Here is a 15,697-nt window from a genome sequence, read left to right on the forward strand (position 1 = left end):
CTTCAAGTGAAGCTAGAAATTTGTTGTGAAGATGATAAGTTATCAAGTAGCTGCAAGAAAAGGCAGAATTTGATAATGTCTGTCGTACTATTGCTTGAAATTTTTGAGAGGGCTGGCAAAACCATTGAGGGTTATCTTCAAAATCAGGTTGGTTGGATGATTTTCTTGGAATTTCTTTGCATTGTAGGTTGGTATGTGTTGGCCCATGCTAGTGCTGCTATGGTATTAATTCGGTTTGCTTTTGATCGTTATTGTCACTCCTCATGTCTTTGTCACACTTGCTTTCTTTCACCTTTTCCTCTTGGAAAATTTACGTCTAATTGGTTTTAGTTTCGAACACTATGATTTATCGAAAAAAATTGTCGATTTATTGTCATCATCCATGCCTTCTAGACCTAGCTTTCCTCCCGCTGCCATTTATTATAAAATTACCGTGTTAGTTTTTATTTGAGTTGACTGATAAAATTGAACTAGTTACACTGAATCAAGTTGAACAGAAACCAATTCGCCTTATCCATGTACACTTGTGATTCACCCTACAACTTACAACTTGCATTGTTTTGTTTGTGATTGGAGGATAATCATAAGACTAGAATCGTGACTTGTAAAATTCTAACAACCATTCACTGCATTAACATGTTTTTCTATCGTATATTTTTCAATGATTAACATCTTTTCATTGGTTGGAATCCCTCTTTTCCCCTATAGACTCCACAAGAACAAGTAGCCCAAGCACTTTAAGATGGGGGCTTTTGTTTGGATGACAAGGACACCGATATACACCACGTTGAAAGGTTGGATTTTCATGCTGTTTTTGGCTGGCTAATGGTTACCATTGCAAACATATCATTTCTTTTAAATCAATCTGCCTTTTGGAATTGCTTGTTAATATTTTGTTTTGTATTATTATTTTTATGTTGAAGCTAGCTTGTTGAATGTGTTTTTCTTCCATTAGTTGTCTATAATTTCTTACTGCTTTGTCCACTAGATTTTCAATAGGAGTTAAGTTAACCATATTAACATGAATAAATTTTGAATAGATGAGTGTTGTTTGCATTTTTTAATCCCTGTTTTTTTAACTCAATTTCATCATTATTTTTCGATAGATTGACAACAGAAATTTTTAACTATTATTCTATTTTAAATATAGAAGATTGTCAAACCACATACTTTGTTTAATAATGTATAATTTTTAGGAGTATATCTTTTTTATTTCCATCAAATTGGAAAATTAGAAAATACACCTTTTAGAGGAAATATTTTTTTTTTTAACTAGCATTTTCCTAATTAAATATTTTATAAAACACCTAAATACTAAATAAAAGCAGTGTATTTCATGCTCTGGTTATGCTATGTTTAGCAATGTGTTTGAAGGGGCTTTACTAAAGTGATTTTGGGTTGAAAAGGCATGAACCGAGTGATGTTTGATGGCTTTTACATGAGGATGCTAAATTGATAGAAAAGAGCTTGAAAGCACATTTGATGCCTTTTTAGTCCAAATGCACATTTCATGCATTAGCAAACACTCTCTATGTTCTAAGTTGTAAGAATGTATTGAGCTTGCGCAAAACTTTCTTTTCATTGTTGGTGTGCATCTCGCAAATTCAGCCTAATATTAAGAGGAACCTTACTTTTGAAGGGATCTTCTTTAAACATCAGCAGTTATACAAAGTGGAGAAAGAATTCAATCTTTCAGTCACAACGATGCACCGGAATAAAGTATAACAAGATTGACTTTAAGGATGCTGCGTTACTCTATAAAGATCTAAAATTATTATGGTACAACTAAGAAATCTCAAATAGTTGCTTTTAACTGATAAATAACTCAATAAAGCTTTGCAAAGGTGTTGATGGTGTGTTTATCTATGAAAAAATGTTATAGATTTTCATGTGGGTTTTTATGTCATAGAGAACTTGGGTCTGCTTGTTTTATACCTTTGTATTTTTCTATTTTAAGTTAAACTGGGAAAGATCCTTTTTTTCCTATACTATAACTAATTTTAGGTAAATATGTTTTCTTGTTTTTATACTTCTATGAAACTAATTATTATGGAAATGGTATGAACCTTTTTCCACAAACGAATGAAACCTAAATATTTTTATTTCTGTTTTTGTTTGATTGGTAGGTTTATTTGAAACTACTTATTCTGTTGCAGCCAAAATATATGTTTAAGGGATTAGACTTTTGAAAATCCAGTCACCTCATTGCTTTATGCATTTGGTTCAATATACTCAATTGGTGCTTGAAATTTTATGTTGTATTTTCTTTCTTTGCTTTGTGGTCATTATTATTGAAATCAAGAGTTTTTAAAATAGTTTTTCTGAATCACAAAGAAAATTACTAGAGACAATCAAGTCACACTTGGATATAATTGAGGAGATTGGGGAGTTGGTTTGCTATTATGCCAGAGAAAGAGGAGTGGTTAAGGTGGCTACTCTGTTGATAGTGGCTTTAAGAAAGCTAATAATCATGGACTCATTTGATTAAATATAGTGCTAATTACGGTAGAAGTAAGATTCGCTAATTTTTAATAAGCGAGATTCAGAAACTAATTAACAAAGAGATACAACAATTAGGAAAATCGACAAAGACATTATATGGATAAGCAAAACATTTCATCTATCAAGATGTCTACAGATAAGCAAAATATGATGTCTGTATTGTAGTTGTTTGGAATTTCAAGAGGGGTTGTGATGGTCTTGATCAATTCATTTAGTGGAGACAATACAGTGTAGGTCATAATATGTATTTTCAATCCCATTCACTTATGAACTTCTTTCAGCAACTAAATTCTGTAGTTTTAAAGCAACTAAAATATAAAATGATTTTTTCTCCTCTAGTTGTTGCCTTTATAGAAGATGATAAAAGAAGATTCTGTAGAGATCTCAAGTTTGCTTTCAGGTCTTCTCTACACCTCAAATCCGAAAGGCACCTTGAAATGGTATGGAATAGCTATATTTTTTTCAATTAATCTGCTAGCATTATTCTATTATTTTGTTTCTTTAATTCATTGTTATACTTATTAAACTGAGTATTTAATATACATTTTGAAAACAATCCCTCAATTGCCACAACTTAAATGTTTAAACCTTCCATTAGATTCTCAGGTTATTTTTTGTGCTGGATATAATACAAGCATTGTAGATTATCGTTCGAATAGTTGACTTTTTATAGGGGTACATCCAACCAAATCAGCTTTGTTTATATTTATTTTTGTTTCTAAAATTTTATGATAATTAAATCTAAGGTCTGACCAGTTGAGTTATACCTCTCATAGTTGAGCTTCATTTATTATAAATAAGCTACAAGGACTCTTTTAGATGATGATTAATGGAATGCTAAGATCTTTCAATGAAAATTTACTTTTCTTTTTGTAACCATTCAAAAGAGTTTATGTCATGGGATTAATTGAGGTGCATGTAAGATGACTTAAACACCTATAATAATAATAATAATAATAATAATAATAATAATAATAAAAAGAGTCTATGCTTGGGTATAATGATAATAGAGAAGAAATACTTCAATGTTTTACCCTTTTACATATATGAGTATCATTTAATGATTTTGGATTAATCTTATTTTAGGCCATAGAGAATGGGAGACATAATATGTTTTCTTTCTTTTTTTATTATTATTACAACTCTTGCCCTATTAAATAGTTTGATTTTGCCTGTTATTTTTGTGAAGGGAATACCATCCTCTCCATATAGTTGTGATAGGCGACCCTTCTATACATTTTTGATTTTAGGATGCAGCTTTATTGTCCATCTTTTCACATGAAAACCCAAGTAAATCAATCCTCGTAAAGATTAGAGTCGAGGGTGTTAAATTTTCCATCCTTTAGGAAGTGGGCATTTATGGCACTATCACTTAACATGGCGTTGAAACGTGTTTGACTTACCTAGATGTCACTGATAAGGTACAATGCTTCTCTTTTATGTGCTCCTGCTAATTAGTAAAGGTAATCAGTTCGAGTGCTATAAATTTTAAAGTCACTGAATATTTGCCTGATTGTTAACTTTAAGGTCTCGGGGGATTAGTCGAGATGCATATAAGCTGGTTTTGACACCCACAGTTACTAAAAAAAAGTACTTCTCTTTTATTTGCTCTTGCTAATAAATTCATGAGCTACTTGTGTAGTTGCTTCGTGTTGATTTCTTTTTTACTTTCTTATTAAAGAGTTACTTGCGGTTAAAGAAGAAAAATAGAATTGCTATAGAAGAAAGTCTGTATATTTTCACACACATTATGCTTCTCTGCACTAACATGGAAGTTATATATAAAATTATACATTCTTGGTTGTTGCACGAAATAAGGAAAGAAAAGATTGATATTCTATCTCTATAATTTCAGCAGCTAAATACTAAGAGGATTATCAAGTGTAGCTGTCATTTTGCTGAAGTTTCCTTTATCTGTTGAACTACCATTTACATAGGAATTTATTACTCCTTGGAAGTCCTTATCACCAAACATATTTTCTTTGATATGTCTGTGAGTATAATCATCATTATTACTCCATAATTCTTTCTTGTCACTCCATGATTTGTGGGATAGACTCACACGATTATTGCTAATAGGAGATTGTAAGTTGCTAATATCCCCCCGCAAACTGAGCCAAGGTTAAAGGCAAAGTTTGTTGCGAAAGTATGATAGGGCAGTCTTAGGCACTGGTTTAGTAAATATATCAGCAACTTGGTTAGCAAAGGACACATGTTTAGTGACAAGTAATCCAAAAGCAACTCGCTCGCGTATGAAATGGTAATCTAACTTAATATGTTTACTCTGAGCATGAAAGACAGGATTGATGGTCATATATAGAGAACTGATATTATCACAATAGAGAACTAGTGGATGTGATAGAGATATACGAAGATCTATGAGGATGTAAGTAAGCCACGTAAGTTCAACAGTAGTATAGGTCATAGCTCGATATTCAGCTTTAGTACTAGATGGCGAGATTGTGTGTTGTTTTTTTACACACCATAAAATGATATTGGTGCCAAGAAAAGTGCAGTATAGTGGTAGATCTCCGTGTTATAGGGCAACCAGCCCAATATGCATTAAAGAAGGCATGCAAGTCAAGTGTTGTATTGGATGAGAGACGTAGACCGATAGCTATTGTTCCTTTAAGGTGTCGATGAATGCATTAAACTAGTTTCAAGTGGGCAACTGTAGTATTGTGCATGAATTGTGAAACATAGTTGACACTGTAGGATATATCAGGTCGCGTGAGGGTGAGGTATTGGAGAGCACCAACAATCCTACGAAACTGACTAGGATCAACAATAAAAGAAGTATCTGTATCTATTTTGATTTTGGCTTTCAAAGATGTGCTCACAAGTTTGCAATGAAGCATATTAGAGCAGTCAAAGATGGTATATGCATAGTGTGATTGAGACAAATATAGTCCATTTGCTGAGGTATAAATTTTAACGCATAAGAAATGATGCAACGGTCCTAAGTCTTTCATTGAAAATTCACAACTTAGTATGTGAATAAAGAGTTGACTAGTTCGTTTGATGACCCTGTAAGAAGCATATCATCAACATAAAGAAGTAAGGCTATAATTTCGTGTGTTTATTGAAAGATAAAAAGAGAAAGATCAGTCAAACTACAGAAGAAACCATAAGATATAAGAAAATCACTAAGTCTATCAAACCAGGCACATGGTGCCTATTTGAGCCCATATAAGGCACGTTGAAACTTACATATATGCATAGGATTCTGTTGATCAGCCATACCTGGTAGTTATGTCATATATATATCTTACATGATGTTGCCATGTAAAAATGCATTCTTGACGTCAAGTTGACGAATGGGCCAGTGTTTCACAAAAGTAATAGTTAAAATTATTCAAATTGTACCTAGTTTTATTACAGGAGAGAATGTCTCTATGTAGTCAATACTATCAATCTAATGATAGCCTTTGACAACTAACCATGCTTTTAGGCGATCCAATGTTCCATCTGGTTTTAGTTTGGTCTTAAAAACCCATTTGGACCCAATCACATGTATATCTGGAGTGTGGGGAACTAACCACCATGTATCATTTTGATAAAGTGTTGTAAGTTCATCATCCATTGCAGCTTTCCAACCGGGATGCAACAGGGCTACTTTAATGTTGTTTAGTTCACAAGGTATCGTAGGAGGTGATTTTATTATCAAGGCATATTTAAGATTCGGCTTAACTACTCCATGTTAGGACCTGGTTAGCATAGGATGACGCGTTGCTGCTTCATGAGAAAGATGGGGCAGATGAGGCTCTAATGCAGAGGGGGTTTCAGGATATATATCAAACTGTAATGTAGGCACTGGTGCAGGCTAATTGAGACCTGCAATTTGTGTATCATTAATTAGAGGGAAGAGTGCATGTTGTATTCTAGTGTTTAATACTAGTGTTGGGGCCTGCAAATGGAGAGCTACTGAAAGCTGAGTATTAATATCAGTTACATCATTTTCAAATGTAGTTGTTTCATATAAGGAATTTGATATAGATTGCCAGATATGTCGATCAACAGGTGAACAATGAATAAGATTCGTTAGTGCAGATTGTTGTGGAAGAATATCTGTTTCTGCTTCTATTTCTAGAAAAGTGTTAGAAAATGGTATCCAGGAATTAAGTATATTAAGCATATGTGAGGCAATAGGTGAATTTAAAGAAGATTTAAATGGAAAAACAGTCTCATAAAAAACAACATGGCGAGAAATGAAAAATTTATGACTTGGTAGGTGAAAGTACTTGTATCCTTTATTTTTTTCATTATATCCTACAAAAACACATGAGACAGTTTTATGGTCAAATTTATAGTTTCTTGTATTCCATCCATATGGAAAACATTTAGAGTCAAACACCCGAAGTGACATGTAATCAGGATGTGTTCCATGTAGCATGGAATATGTTGTCAAAATGTAGAGATATTGGAATAACTGATTTATTATTATGATGTATTATTATTAATATCTATTCAAAATCAGTGATGGAGCCTACATGCCTTATTATGCCCCAACAAAATTTAAATTAACCATTTTGTTTATAATTATTTTTTTAATATCAAATGCATCCCATAAAAAAGACAATCTCATCTTTATTGCATGCCTAACAAATTTTTTTGATAAAAATAACTGTCATTATATTTTTTCTATTTCAATCCATAATAATCTGTGTCTAAATAAATAGTGAGAGAGATATTAAACGCTTTTAGTATATAGTATAATATAATAATTTGTTTATCAATAACAAAATAATTTAAAGATTTTTAATTTTTTTTTGTAATATATTAAAATAATATTTATTTTCTTAATTTTTTAAAAAGACAATTCATAAACATTAATTATTATTATTATTATTATTATTATGAAATGATGATGAAACCTCCGCCCCAAACACACAGCGGAGCTGATGATCAAAACATGCTGAGCACAAACTGATATCAGGCTGGGGGCCATATGATATCATATTGGAAGTTGGAACCTAACTGAAACCAAACGCGAGACATGGTTAAACGAAAACGATGATAATAACTGATCTCTGAGTTGAAACCTCCGCCTTCCCTCTCCCTCTCCCTCTCTCTCGATGTTTCCAAGAATTCATTCGTTTCTTACATAATAGTAAAAAGTAATCAAACACTCCTCCATTTCCAAACACTTCTCTCACAACTCCCGCTTCAACGGCTCACCTTCTCCACACCACATTCCTTCCTTCCTCCTCTTCTCTCCCTCAACCCTGTCTTTCTTCATGCCCATCTCACATTTCCTCTTCAAGAACCCGGGTCCATGCCAAGATCCGCGAAATCTTCATGCCTGCTTTGAGCTCTACTATGACTGAAGGAAAGATTGTTTCTTGGGTCAAATCCGAAAGTGACAAGCTTTCTAAAGGTGAAAGTGTTGTCGTTGTTGAATCCGATAAGGCTGACATGGATGTTGAGACTTTCTATGATGGTTACTTGGCTGCCACCATGGTCGAGGAAGGTGGTGTTGCTGCAGTTGGATCGGCTATTGCTTTATTAGCTGAATCCCGGGAGGAAATCGAGGAGGCCAAGTGTAAAGCTGCTGCTTCTTCGTCTTCTTCTTCTCCGGCTCGGGATCCGACTCCATCTGCCGCGGCTCCGGCTCCGGCTCCGGAATCCACCGTTTCTGTTGATAAGGCTGTTCTGGTGGCGCCGCCTTCTCCTTCGGTGGTGGCATCGGCTGTGCACCCTGCGTCGGAGGGAGGGAAGGGGGTGGTGGCGTCGCCATATGCCAAGAAGCTTGCGAATGAGTTGAAGGTTGAGTTGGGGAGAGTGATAGGGAGTGGGCCTAATGGGAGAATTGTGGCTAAGGATGTTGAGGCTGCGGCGGCAGCGGCAGCGGCTGCTGAATTGGGTTCAACAGCAGCAAAGATTTCGGGGGCCCCTTCTGTGCACGCACCTCCTGGGATTGAGTTGGAATCGGTGGTGCCTTTTACGACAATGCAAGGGGTAGTGAGTAGGAATATGGTGGAGAGTTTGTCAGTGCCTACATTTAGAGTGGGGTATACTATTACCACCGATGCACTTGATACTCTTTACAAGAAGGTAAGAATTGTTATTGGGCCTTTTCCTTTTCTAATCATAATTTGGGATGCTTCAGATGGGATTTTGCCGGTAATATAATGATATTTGGATGTTGCTGCTGCGTAAGATTGATACTTTATGCTGTATATGAGATGATGATGTTTGATTGATGATCATGTTTCGCTTCTAGATTGGTGAATTTTTGTGATTTTTCTAGTTTAGAATCCGAAACAGCTTGCTGTATTTGCGATTAGCTATGTTTTTTTTTGAAAACGATCCTAGATGAGAACATAAAACGGTATCCTTTATGGAGAAGTTTATATCGTGATCTTCTTTCAAATATGCTGTCCGAGTAATTAGAGTTTAGTAATTTGATTGATGTTTTCAAAAGGAAGGTATCATCATGGCTAAAAAATGCCAGAGTTATGAGTGTTCAATAATTTAGATTCAGTTATAATTTAGCAGTTTAAGATGGGGATCTACAGGGCAGGTTTTGATTGTCTTGTACCGAATTCATTTTTCTGTTGATTCATCCTTGCCATTGTGCTTCCTTTTCCGTGCATGTCTAGATCAAGTCCAAGGGAGTGACGATGACAGCATTACTTGCAAAGGCAACTGCACTGGCATTGGTTAAGCATCTTGTAATAAACTCCAGTTGCCGAGATGGTAATAGCTTTACATATAATAGTAGTGTCAACATTGCAGTTGCTGTGGCTATGGATGGTGGCTTGATTACACCAGTGCTTCAAGATGCTGATAAGGTTCTTGTTAATCTGTTTTGGGATGTTCTATTGATATTCTGGGTTATAAATCCTTGTTCAGTTTCAAATATTTTTCTTTCAATGCATTTATCAGGTTGACATTTTCTCATTGTCAAGAAAATGGAAGGAGTTAGTTGATAAAGCCCGAGCCAAGCAACTGCAACCTCAAGAATACAACACAGGTATACCTACTACATGTTCTCAATTCTTATTTAACTGTACAAGATATGTTTATCAGGAATTCTTGGTGATCCATGTCCAGTTTGGCTACCCACATTGCTCACAACAATTTATTTTGATGCATGATGTGACTATAATAGTTTATCAACTTCTTGTTGATGTCCTGGACATACAAATCTTAATTCTTTTGCAAGTTGTGAACTTAAAGGGTTAATTAGTTCCAAATGGATAATTGTAATTTCAAAATGGATGGAAAAGCACTTTGTTCTGCATAGTCCAGCATAATCATAATTCTGTTCATTTTACTAAATCATCACCTGGGTTACTTTAGGTATTCAAGAAACAATGTAGTTTCACAGGAGTGAACGATAGTGTCTCACTGCATTTCCCAGAGTTGGGAAGGGTTGTTTTTTCTAGGTTTGCAAATGGTGATATTGACTATAGTTCCATAGTTCTTGTTGTTGTGTTTTTCTCATTGTGGAGTACTGAGTTATTCAATTTGTGTTTTCTAATGCTTGTAGTGTTATTTAGTAATTCTTGTGCAAATATCCTTTGTAAGTGGATTGCCGGAATCACTCTGTTTCCAAAATCATTAGTGCATATAAAGCTGTTGCAAACTGAAAGTAGGACGTGTGGAGATATTAATTCTGGGGTGACAATCCATTCCTGTGTGAGTCCAGCTTGTAATGCTTGCTTTAATTTGGTGCGAGTGCAAACTGATAGGGTCTGTTGCAACTTCTGATAATCCGGTTACATGCTTTGTGCTGACTGGTTCGTTTGTCATATTTTCTTGATTTCTGTAGTTCATAATCCTTGATGTCACAAAGTTATATTGTGTTTCTCATCTGCTTTTTCTCAGAAATTTTTAGGCATAGCATTTATATTGTTAGCATGACATTTCACCATTTCTATGTATTGCTCTTGTTCAGTTATTTGCAGGTACTTTCACACTTTCTAACTTGGGAATGTTTGGTGTGAATTGATTTGTTGCCATTCTGCCCCCCGGAACTGTAAGTGTTTTCACAAGCTTCATACCTGCTGGATTCTCTACAAGAGGCTACTATACATAGTATGCTCGTTATTAGTGATTGGCTTGGCATATGGTTTGGTTTATTCATGTGGATGATTGGTGTGACAAATGGTTTGGTTTATTCATATGGATGGTTGGTGCAGGGAGCAATTATGGCTGTTGGAGCATCACAGCCAACTGTTTTAGGAACCAAGGATGGCCGGATTGGCATGAAGAATCAGATGCAGGTAACAAGTATATTATATTCATTAGTTTCTGAAAAGGTTGTTTCTGTATGAAAAATAGTTTAATTTTTATTTTCATACTGTAAACTGTAAGTGCTATATCTACAGGTAAATGTTACAGCCGATCATCGGGTAATCTATGGTGCTGATCTTGCTGCCTTCTTGCAAACACTGGCAAAGATTATCGAGGACCCCAAAGATCTTACCTTCTAATCAGAATCCTGCCACCGAAGGAGGCCATCTTTACATCCTGAAGATTTCCCTTTTCCTTATGATTCAGAGCCCATCTTCCTCTGATAATCATTCCTCAATCTTCACAGAGCATACTCAAAAAGAGAAATGTAGGAGCTATAATCTCTGTCCAAAGTTCTATTTAGAACAGGAGCAAAATTTTGAAGAGCAATTTTTATTTGGGTTTCAGATATCACAAATTCTTTTGCACTTTAACATTGTTGTAAACGCTGGCAGTTCTTGCTTCTTATCAAATTTCCTTTTTTTTTTTCTGCCATTGGTTGTTGTAGCTGTTTCCAACATCAGATATATGAAACATAAATTTCTTCCCATGTGTCCATAAAGTTGAATGGAATTGGTGCTTCCATTTGGGGAAGATTGCTGTCCGGTGACTGAGGAATCATTTTGGCTTCAGTTCTTATGAATGTCTCTCCTTCCCTTGCATGGTTTCACAAGTAAACAGCACTTGCCAGTTGCCTGCACTCTTGGCTGGAAATGCCAGTCGCCATCTCGTCAACATTCATGTACATATTAGCTTGAAAACTTGCAATTTGCCTGCGACTATTTGACTACAGAAATGGAGCATCTGCAGATATAGGTAGAGCCAATGTAAGATGTGTTTTCCTCATATTCCATTGATGTTCTTATCTGTATGTTTTTGTTCATGTTGTGGTCATCATCATGTTATCATCAAATTTATGTGTTTCTTAATCGAAGAAACATAGCAAACTTGAATTATTGTTAGTTTGATCCTAAACTGTGCCTCGAGTAAAGATTGAACCGAACTTGAACACCAAGTTGCTTCACTCAATTTAGTTAAATTATAGGCACTAGATAAAAATAAACTTTGGAAGAACTCTAACCGGGGCAAAACAAGAGATGGATAGATACATTACTCATAATTTTCTTTTATGTATTATGTATACATAGGAATTGCAGATTACATGCTAGTCGGCTTGCAACAGCTGCCTCGTTCTGTCCATCAAGAAACCTTTGTTCTACTTACAGATTTAGTATAATCTTTCGAATATATAGAACTGCTGTTTCTAGGGGGACTGTATTCCGAAGGCCAGTCTTCATCGTGCATTGAGGATCATTCTTAATACGCTCTTCATCTTTGGCCTTGCTTCTGTGGAAACACTAACACAACTAAGGGCAATCTTAAGGACCGCATGCATGTGGCTTCTGACAGCAGGTGAAGTCCTGCTGATGTTAAAATCAAGGATGCCATCCCACCTGTCTTGCTGTGTTGTGTTCCTAAAAACCCACTTGGCTAATTCAGTTCCCTCACTAACTGCTGGCTTTCCTGTCAGCAATTCCAGTAGAACGACCCCAAAGCTATATACATTCCCAGCCATTGTCACCCTCATTGTGTATGCATACTCTGTAAGGACCACAATCACTCATCAAGTCAATATCAGAAGCTCAGGCATATGCTGAACAAGGATTCATCAAGCAGTCTGAAACTACTTACAAGAAAGTATTCGATATCCATGTTCATGGGAGAATTCATGAATTTTGGTCACAACCAGCACATACAAATTAAATTTTCATTACTCGTTGGATGTTAAGTTGAGCATAGAGTTTTGTTTACCTGGTGGAATATAGCCCACAGAGCCAGCAACTGTAGAAAGGCTGCCCGTGCTCTTTGTTGGATCAATCACTTTGTGGAGCTCAATGTCTCCGACTAGTGGCTCCTTCAGAGACTTCAGCAAAATGTTTCTGCTTGAAAGGTCAAGGAGGAGAATCGGACCAGAGGAGCATCCATGAAGAAAGGTAAGGCCTTGAGCAACTCCAACTGCTATACTGTAACGGCTAGCCCAGTCTAATGTATCTCCCAGTTTACCATGAAGAACATCAAAAAGCGTACCCTTCTCAGCATATTCGTAGAAGAGATAAGCACTGTCGACGGTCAATACATAGGCCAAAGGAGTCATGACATTAGAATTGCTCAGTTTCCCTAAAACTTCCAGCTCTTGTCCGAATTTATTGTGGCTACCCAATTGGAATATCTTGTCGCTCCAGTTGAGCTTCTTGACAAAGTAGTTTGCTCCAGAAGGCATGGTGGCTTTATAGTATGTTGAAAACCTAGTCTTCAACTCAATGTTCAATGGATCAGCAGCTACTTCCATGGCACTGGTGAAATCGATGCTGGGCCTGTGAATTCCATTTGTAGTCAACAGATTGCCTTGGATGACTTGAGGTGGTGGAAGATTTTCCTCTGATTGTGACTGCTGATCATTAACCTTGAGAAAGCGCCTGGAGAATGATAGAACTATAATCGAGACAATGCCAACAGCAAGAACAGCAGCAACAACTGCAACAACAACTGGCACAACAACGGATCTCCTCTTCTTTGGGGATTCTTGGGGAGTGTTTGTTGCTGTATTATTTTTAAGTCTTGAATTTCCACTTGCATTTAAAGACACATAATGTTTGAAATCTGGGATGACCCCAGAAAGCTGATTGTTTGAGAGTATCAACTGATTTAGGGATTCCATTTCAGTAAGAGACTCTGGAATCTCACCTGAGAGATTGTTGTTTGACAGATCCAAAATTTCTAGGTCCGTCAGTCGGGAAAGAGTTTCTGGAATAGCTCCTTGAAAGAGGTTGGTACTGAGATTCAAAGCGATCTGCAATTTCACCGGCATCATTGGGATAGTTCCACTTAGTTGATTTTGTCCAAGTTGGACTTCTAACAGGGTGTCCATGCTGTTGATCGTGGCAGGTATTGGACCCTGAAGATTGTTGCCTTGCAAGTTCAGGTGAGCGAGTCTTTGCAAGTTTGAAATTGAAGAAGGTATCGAACCAGTGAGCGAATTCCAACTGATGTTCAAGGTCGACAACAACTGTAATTGAGTGATCTCTAAAGGGATATCTCCACTCAAATTGTTGAACTGAAGTTTTAAAACTTGAAGATTACCGAGATTACCCAACAGTGCAGGTACAGGGCCTGTAAGTTCATTCTGTGCCAAATTCAATAGTGCCAAACTACGGCAAGATCTCAACTGAAGGGGTATCTCATTGGTCAAGCTATTGTTATCCAGTTCCAAGTAAGTCAACTTATCAAGTGTCCCGAAAGAAGGAGGGATTGGCCCATTGAGCCTGTTGCTTCCCAATCTCAACCTGATCAAGCTTTCAGATACGTTTGCAGGTAATGAGCCATCCAACAGATTATAAGACAAATCCACAAGTTGCAAGTTCGACCCTGATAAAAGACCTGTCGGTATAGGCCCTCTTAAGCTATTGTAACTGAGATCTAAGAAGCTAAGATATCTTGTAATTCCACTGGGAATTGTACCACCAAACTTGTTCTGATTCGCTGCAAATCGATACAAGGTTGTGATATTTGAAATGTTTGCTGGGATTTCCCCACTCAATTTATTGTCAGACAGAAGTAAAATCCTCAACTTGGTGAGATTTCCAATACTAGTAGGAACCGACCCCTCAATATTATTGGCACTGAGATCAATTAACTTCAAGTTCTGATAATTTGCAATTTCTTGAGGGACCGTACCTTGGAAGTTATTCATAGATAGCTGGAGTTCCTCCAACATCAAGGACTTTCTAAGGTTTACAGGAATAGGACCAGTGAACATATTGGAACTAAGATTCAAGCTTTTAAGTGCATGAAATCCATCTACCTGTAGACTAACATTACCAGACAGAGAATTGAAAGACAAGTCCAAAGATTCTAAACCAACAAAAACATTAAAAGCAGGCAAAGGACCACTTAGCAAGTTTTTGCTAAAATTCAACAACTTTAGCCCATCAATCCTTCCACAATCATTGATGAACTCATCTGAAATTGAGCTCAAACGGTTGTTAGAAAGATCAAGGGCTTGTAAAGTTTCAATCTTGCAAACAACAGGCAAGAAATTAGAGTTGGAGAGACCAAACACAGGTAGAAAAAGACCAGTTACGGACGAGTTACCAGAGCTGCATCTAACTCCCTTCCAAGAACATGGGTCTTTAGTAGCATCCCATAACGAATCAGAAAGGTTAAGTAACTTACACAGATTCATCATGGTGTTCGCCTGGTTTGAAGATAGTTGAGAGAACACTGATGGAAACAACAAGAACAAGAAGGACAAGAAAAGAGAGGTTCTTTGCTGCACATACCTTGTCATTTTAGCTGAATTATCCAACTAGTTTTTTCTATACTTGACCTTTCGTTTCTGGATGTGCAAGTGTGCAGTATTTTGTAGATATTTTTGTTTCTTGGGCTCAGTTTCAGGTGAAGAGGAGACAGAATAAAAGGAAATGGCAGACTCAAGGGATGTAGAAAAGATTTTTCAAAGTAAGTGCTTTGCTTTGCTTTGTGTTTCGTGGGAAAGATAAAACAAATGTAAGGCGTGTTGGGAGTGGCAGTTGACTGTGGACTTGAGCAGAAACTTGTGCTTCTTCTTTGGACAAGAGACTTGGACTGGCACACATTTGTGTTATCACACCTTTTGTGTAATGCGTGTTTGTAGGGCTGTGGGATTTCTTCTTTTTCTTTGAACTTGCCAAGGAGGCCTTCTTGTTTTATTTCGTTCTTTATTACTTAATTTTTCTTTTCTTGACTTGGACACCTTGGACAGGCTCACCTTTCGTCTTTCCCAGAAATTTGGTGGTAGATTATAAAGAAAGCACGGGAATGGCCATCAAAGAAATTTCTCTGTGGAAAAATGAAACCCTCCAAGTCTAGTCTTTGATGTGGAGCCCTACGTTGAACGGTGAAAGCAGCCTGACGC

At 36.6% G+C, this 15,697-nt stretch overlaps 2 protein-coding genes across 2 annotated transcripts; one reads left to right on the plus strand and one right to left on the minus strand.

Moving 5' to 3' along the window:
* Window positions 1-7,626: 7,626 nt before the first annotated feature.
* On the plus strand, window positions 7,627-11,236 carry LOC105108941 (dihydrolipoyllysine-residue acetyltransferase component 5 of pyruvate dehydrogenase complex, chloroplastic-like; the record flags this gene model as incomplete). The annotated part of the gene is given in 6 exon segments (XM_011003458.1): window positions 7,627-8,556; window positions 9,105-9,296; window positions 9,391-9,478; window positions 10,416-10,486; window positions 10,650-10,733; window positions 10,839-11,236. Coding segments are annotated over 6 exon segments (1,470 nt in total), but the record flags the coding sequence as incomplete, so codon positions are not given.
* A 584-nt stretch (window positions 11,237-11,820) lies between these two features.
* LOC105108942 (leucine-rich repeat receptor-like tyrosine-protein kinase At2g41820) lies at window positions 11,821-15,576 on the minus strand. Its single transcript, XM_011003459.1, has 2 exons — window positions 12,556-15,576; window positions 11,821-12,345 (listed from the first exon to the last, which is right to left on the minus strand). The coding sequence occupies exons 1-2, from the start codon at window positions 15,089-15,091 to the stop codon at window positions 12,038-12,040; spliced, it is 2,844 nt and encodes a 947-aa protein (XP_011001761.1). The 5' UTR covers window positions 15,092-15,576; the 3' UTR covers window positions 11,821-12,037.
* Between the last annotated feature and the right edge of the window lie 121 nt (window positions 15,577-15,697).

This window comes from Populus euphratica, unplaced genomic scaffold (assembly GCF_000495115.2).
Source record: "Populus euphratica unplaced genomic scaffold, PopEup_1.0 scaffold401.1, whole genome shotgun sequence".
In the NCBI taxonomy this organism is placed as follows: Eukaryota; Viridiplantae; Streptophyta; class Magnoliopsida; order Malpighiales; family Salicaceae; genus Populus; species Populus euphratica.

Excerpts from the sequence above, each read along its gene's own strand:
- LOC105108942 (XM_011003459.1), bottom strand. The coding sequence starts at position 15,091 with ATGACAAGGTATGTGCAGCAAAGAACCTCTCTTTTCTTGTCCTTCTTG. Across the intron at positions 12,346-12,555 it reads TGTGGGCTATATTCCACCAG|AGTATGCATACACAATGAGG; the intron begins GTAAACAAAACT and ends TGGTCCTTACAG.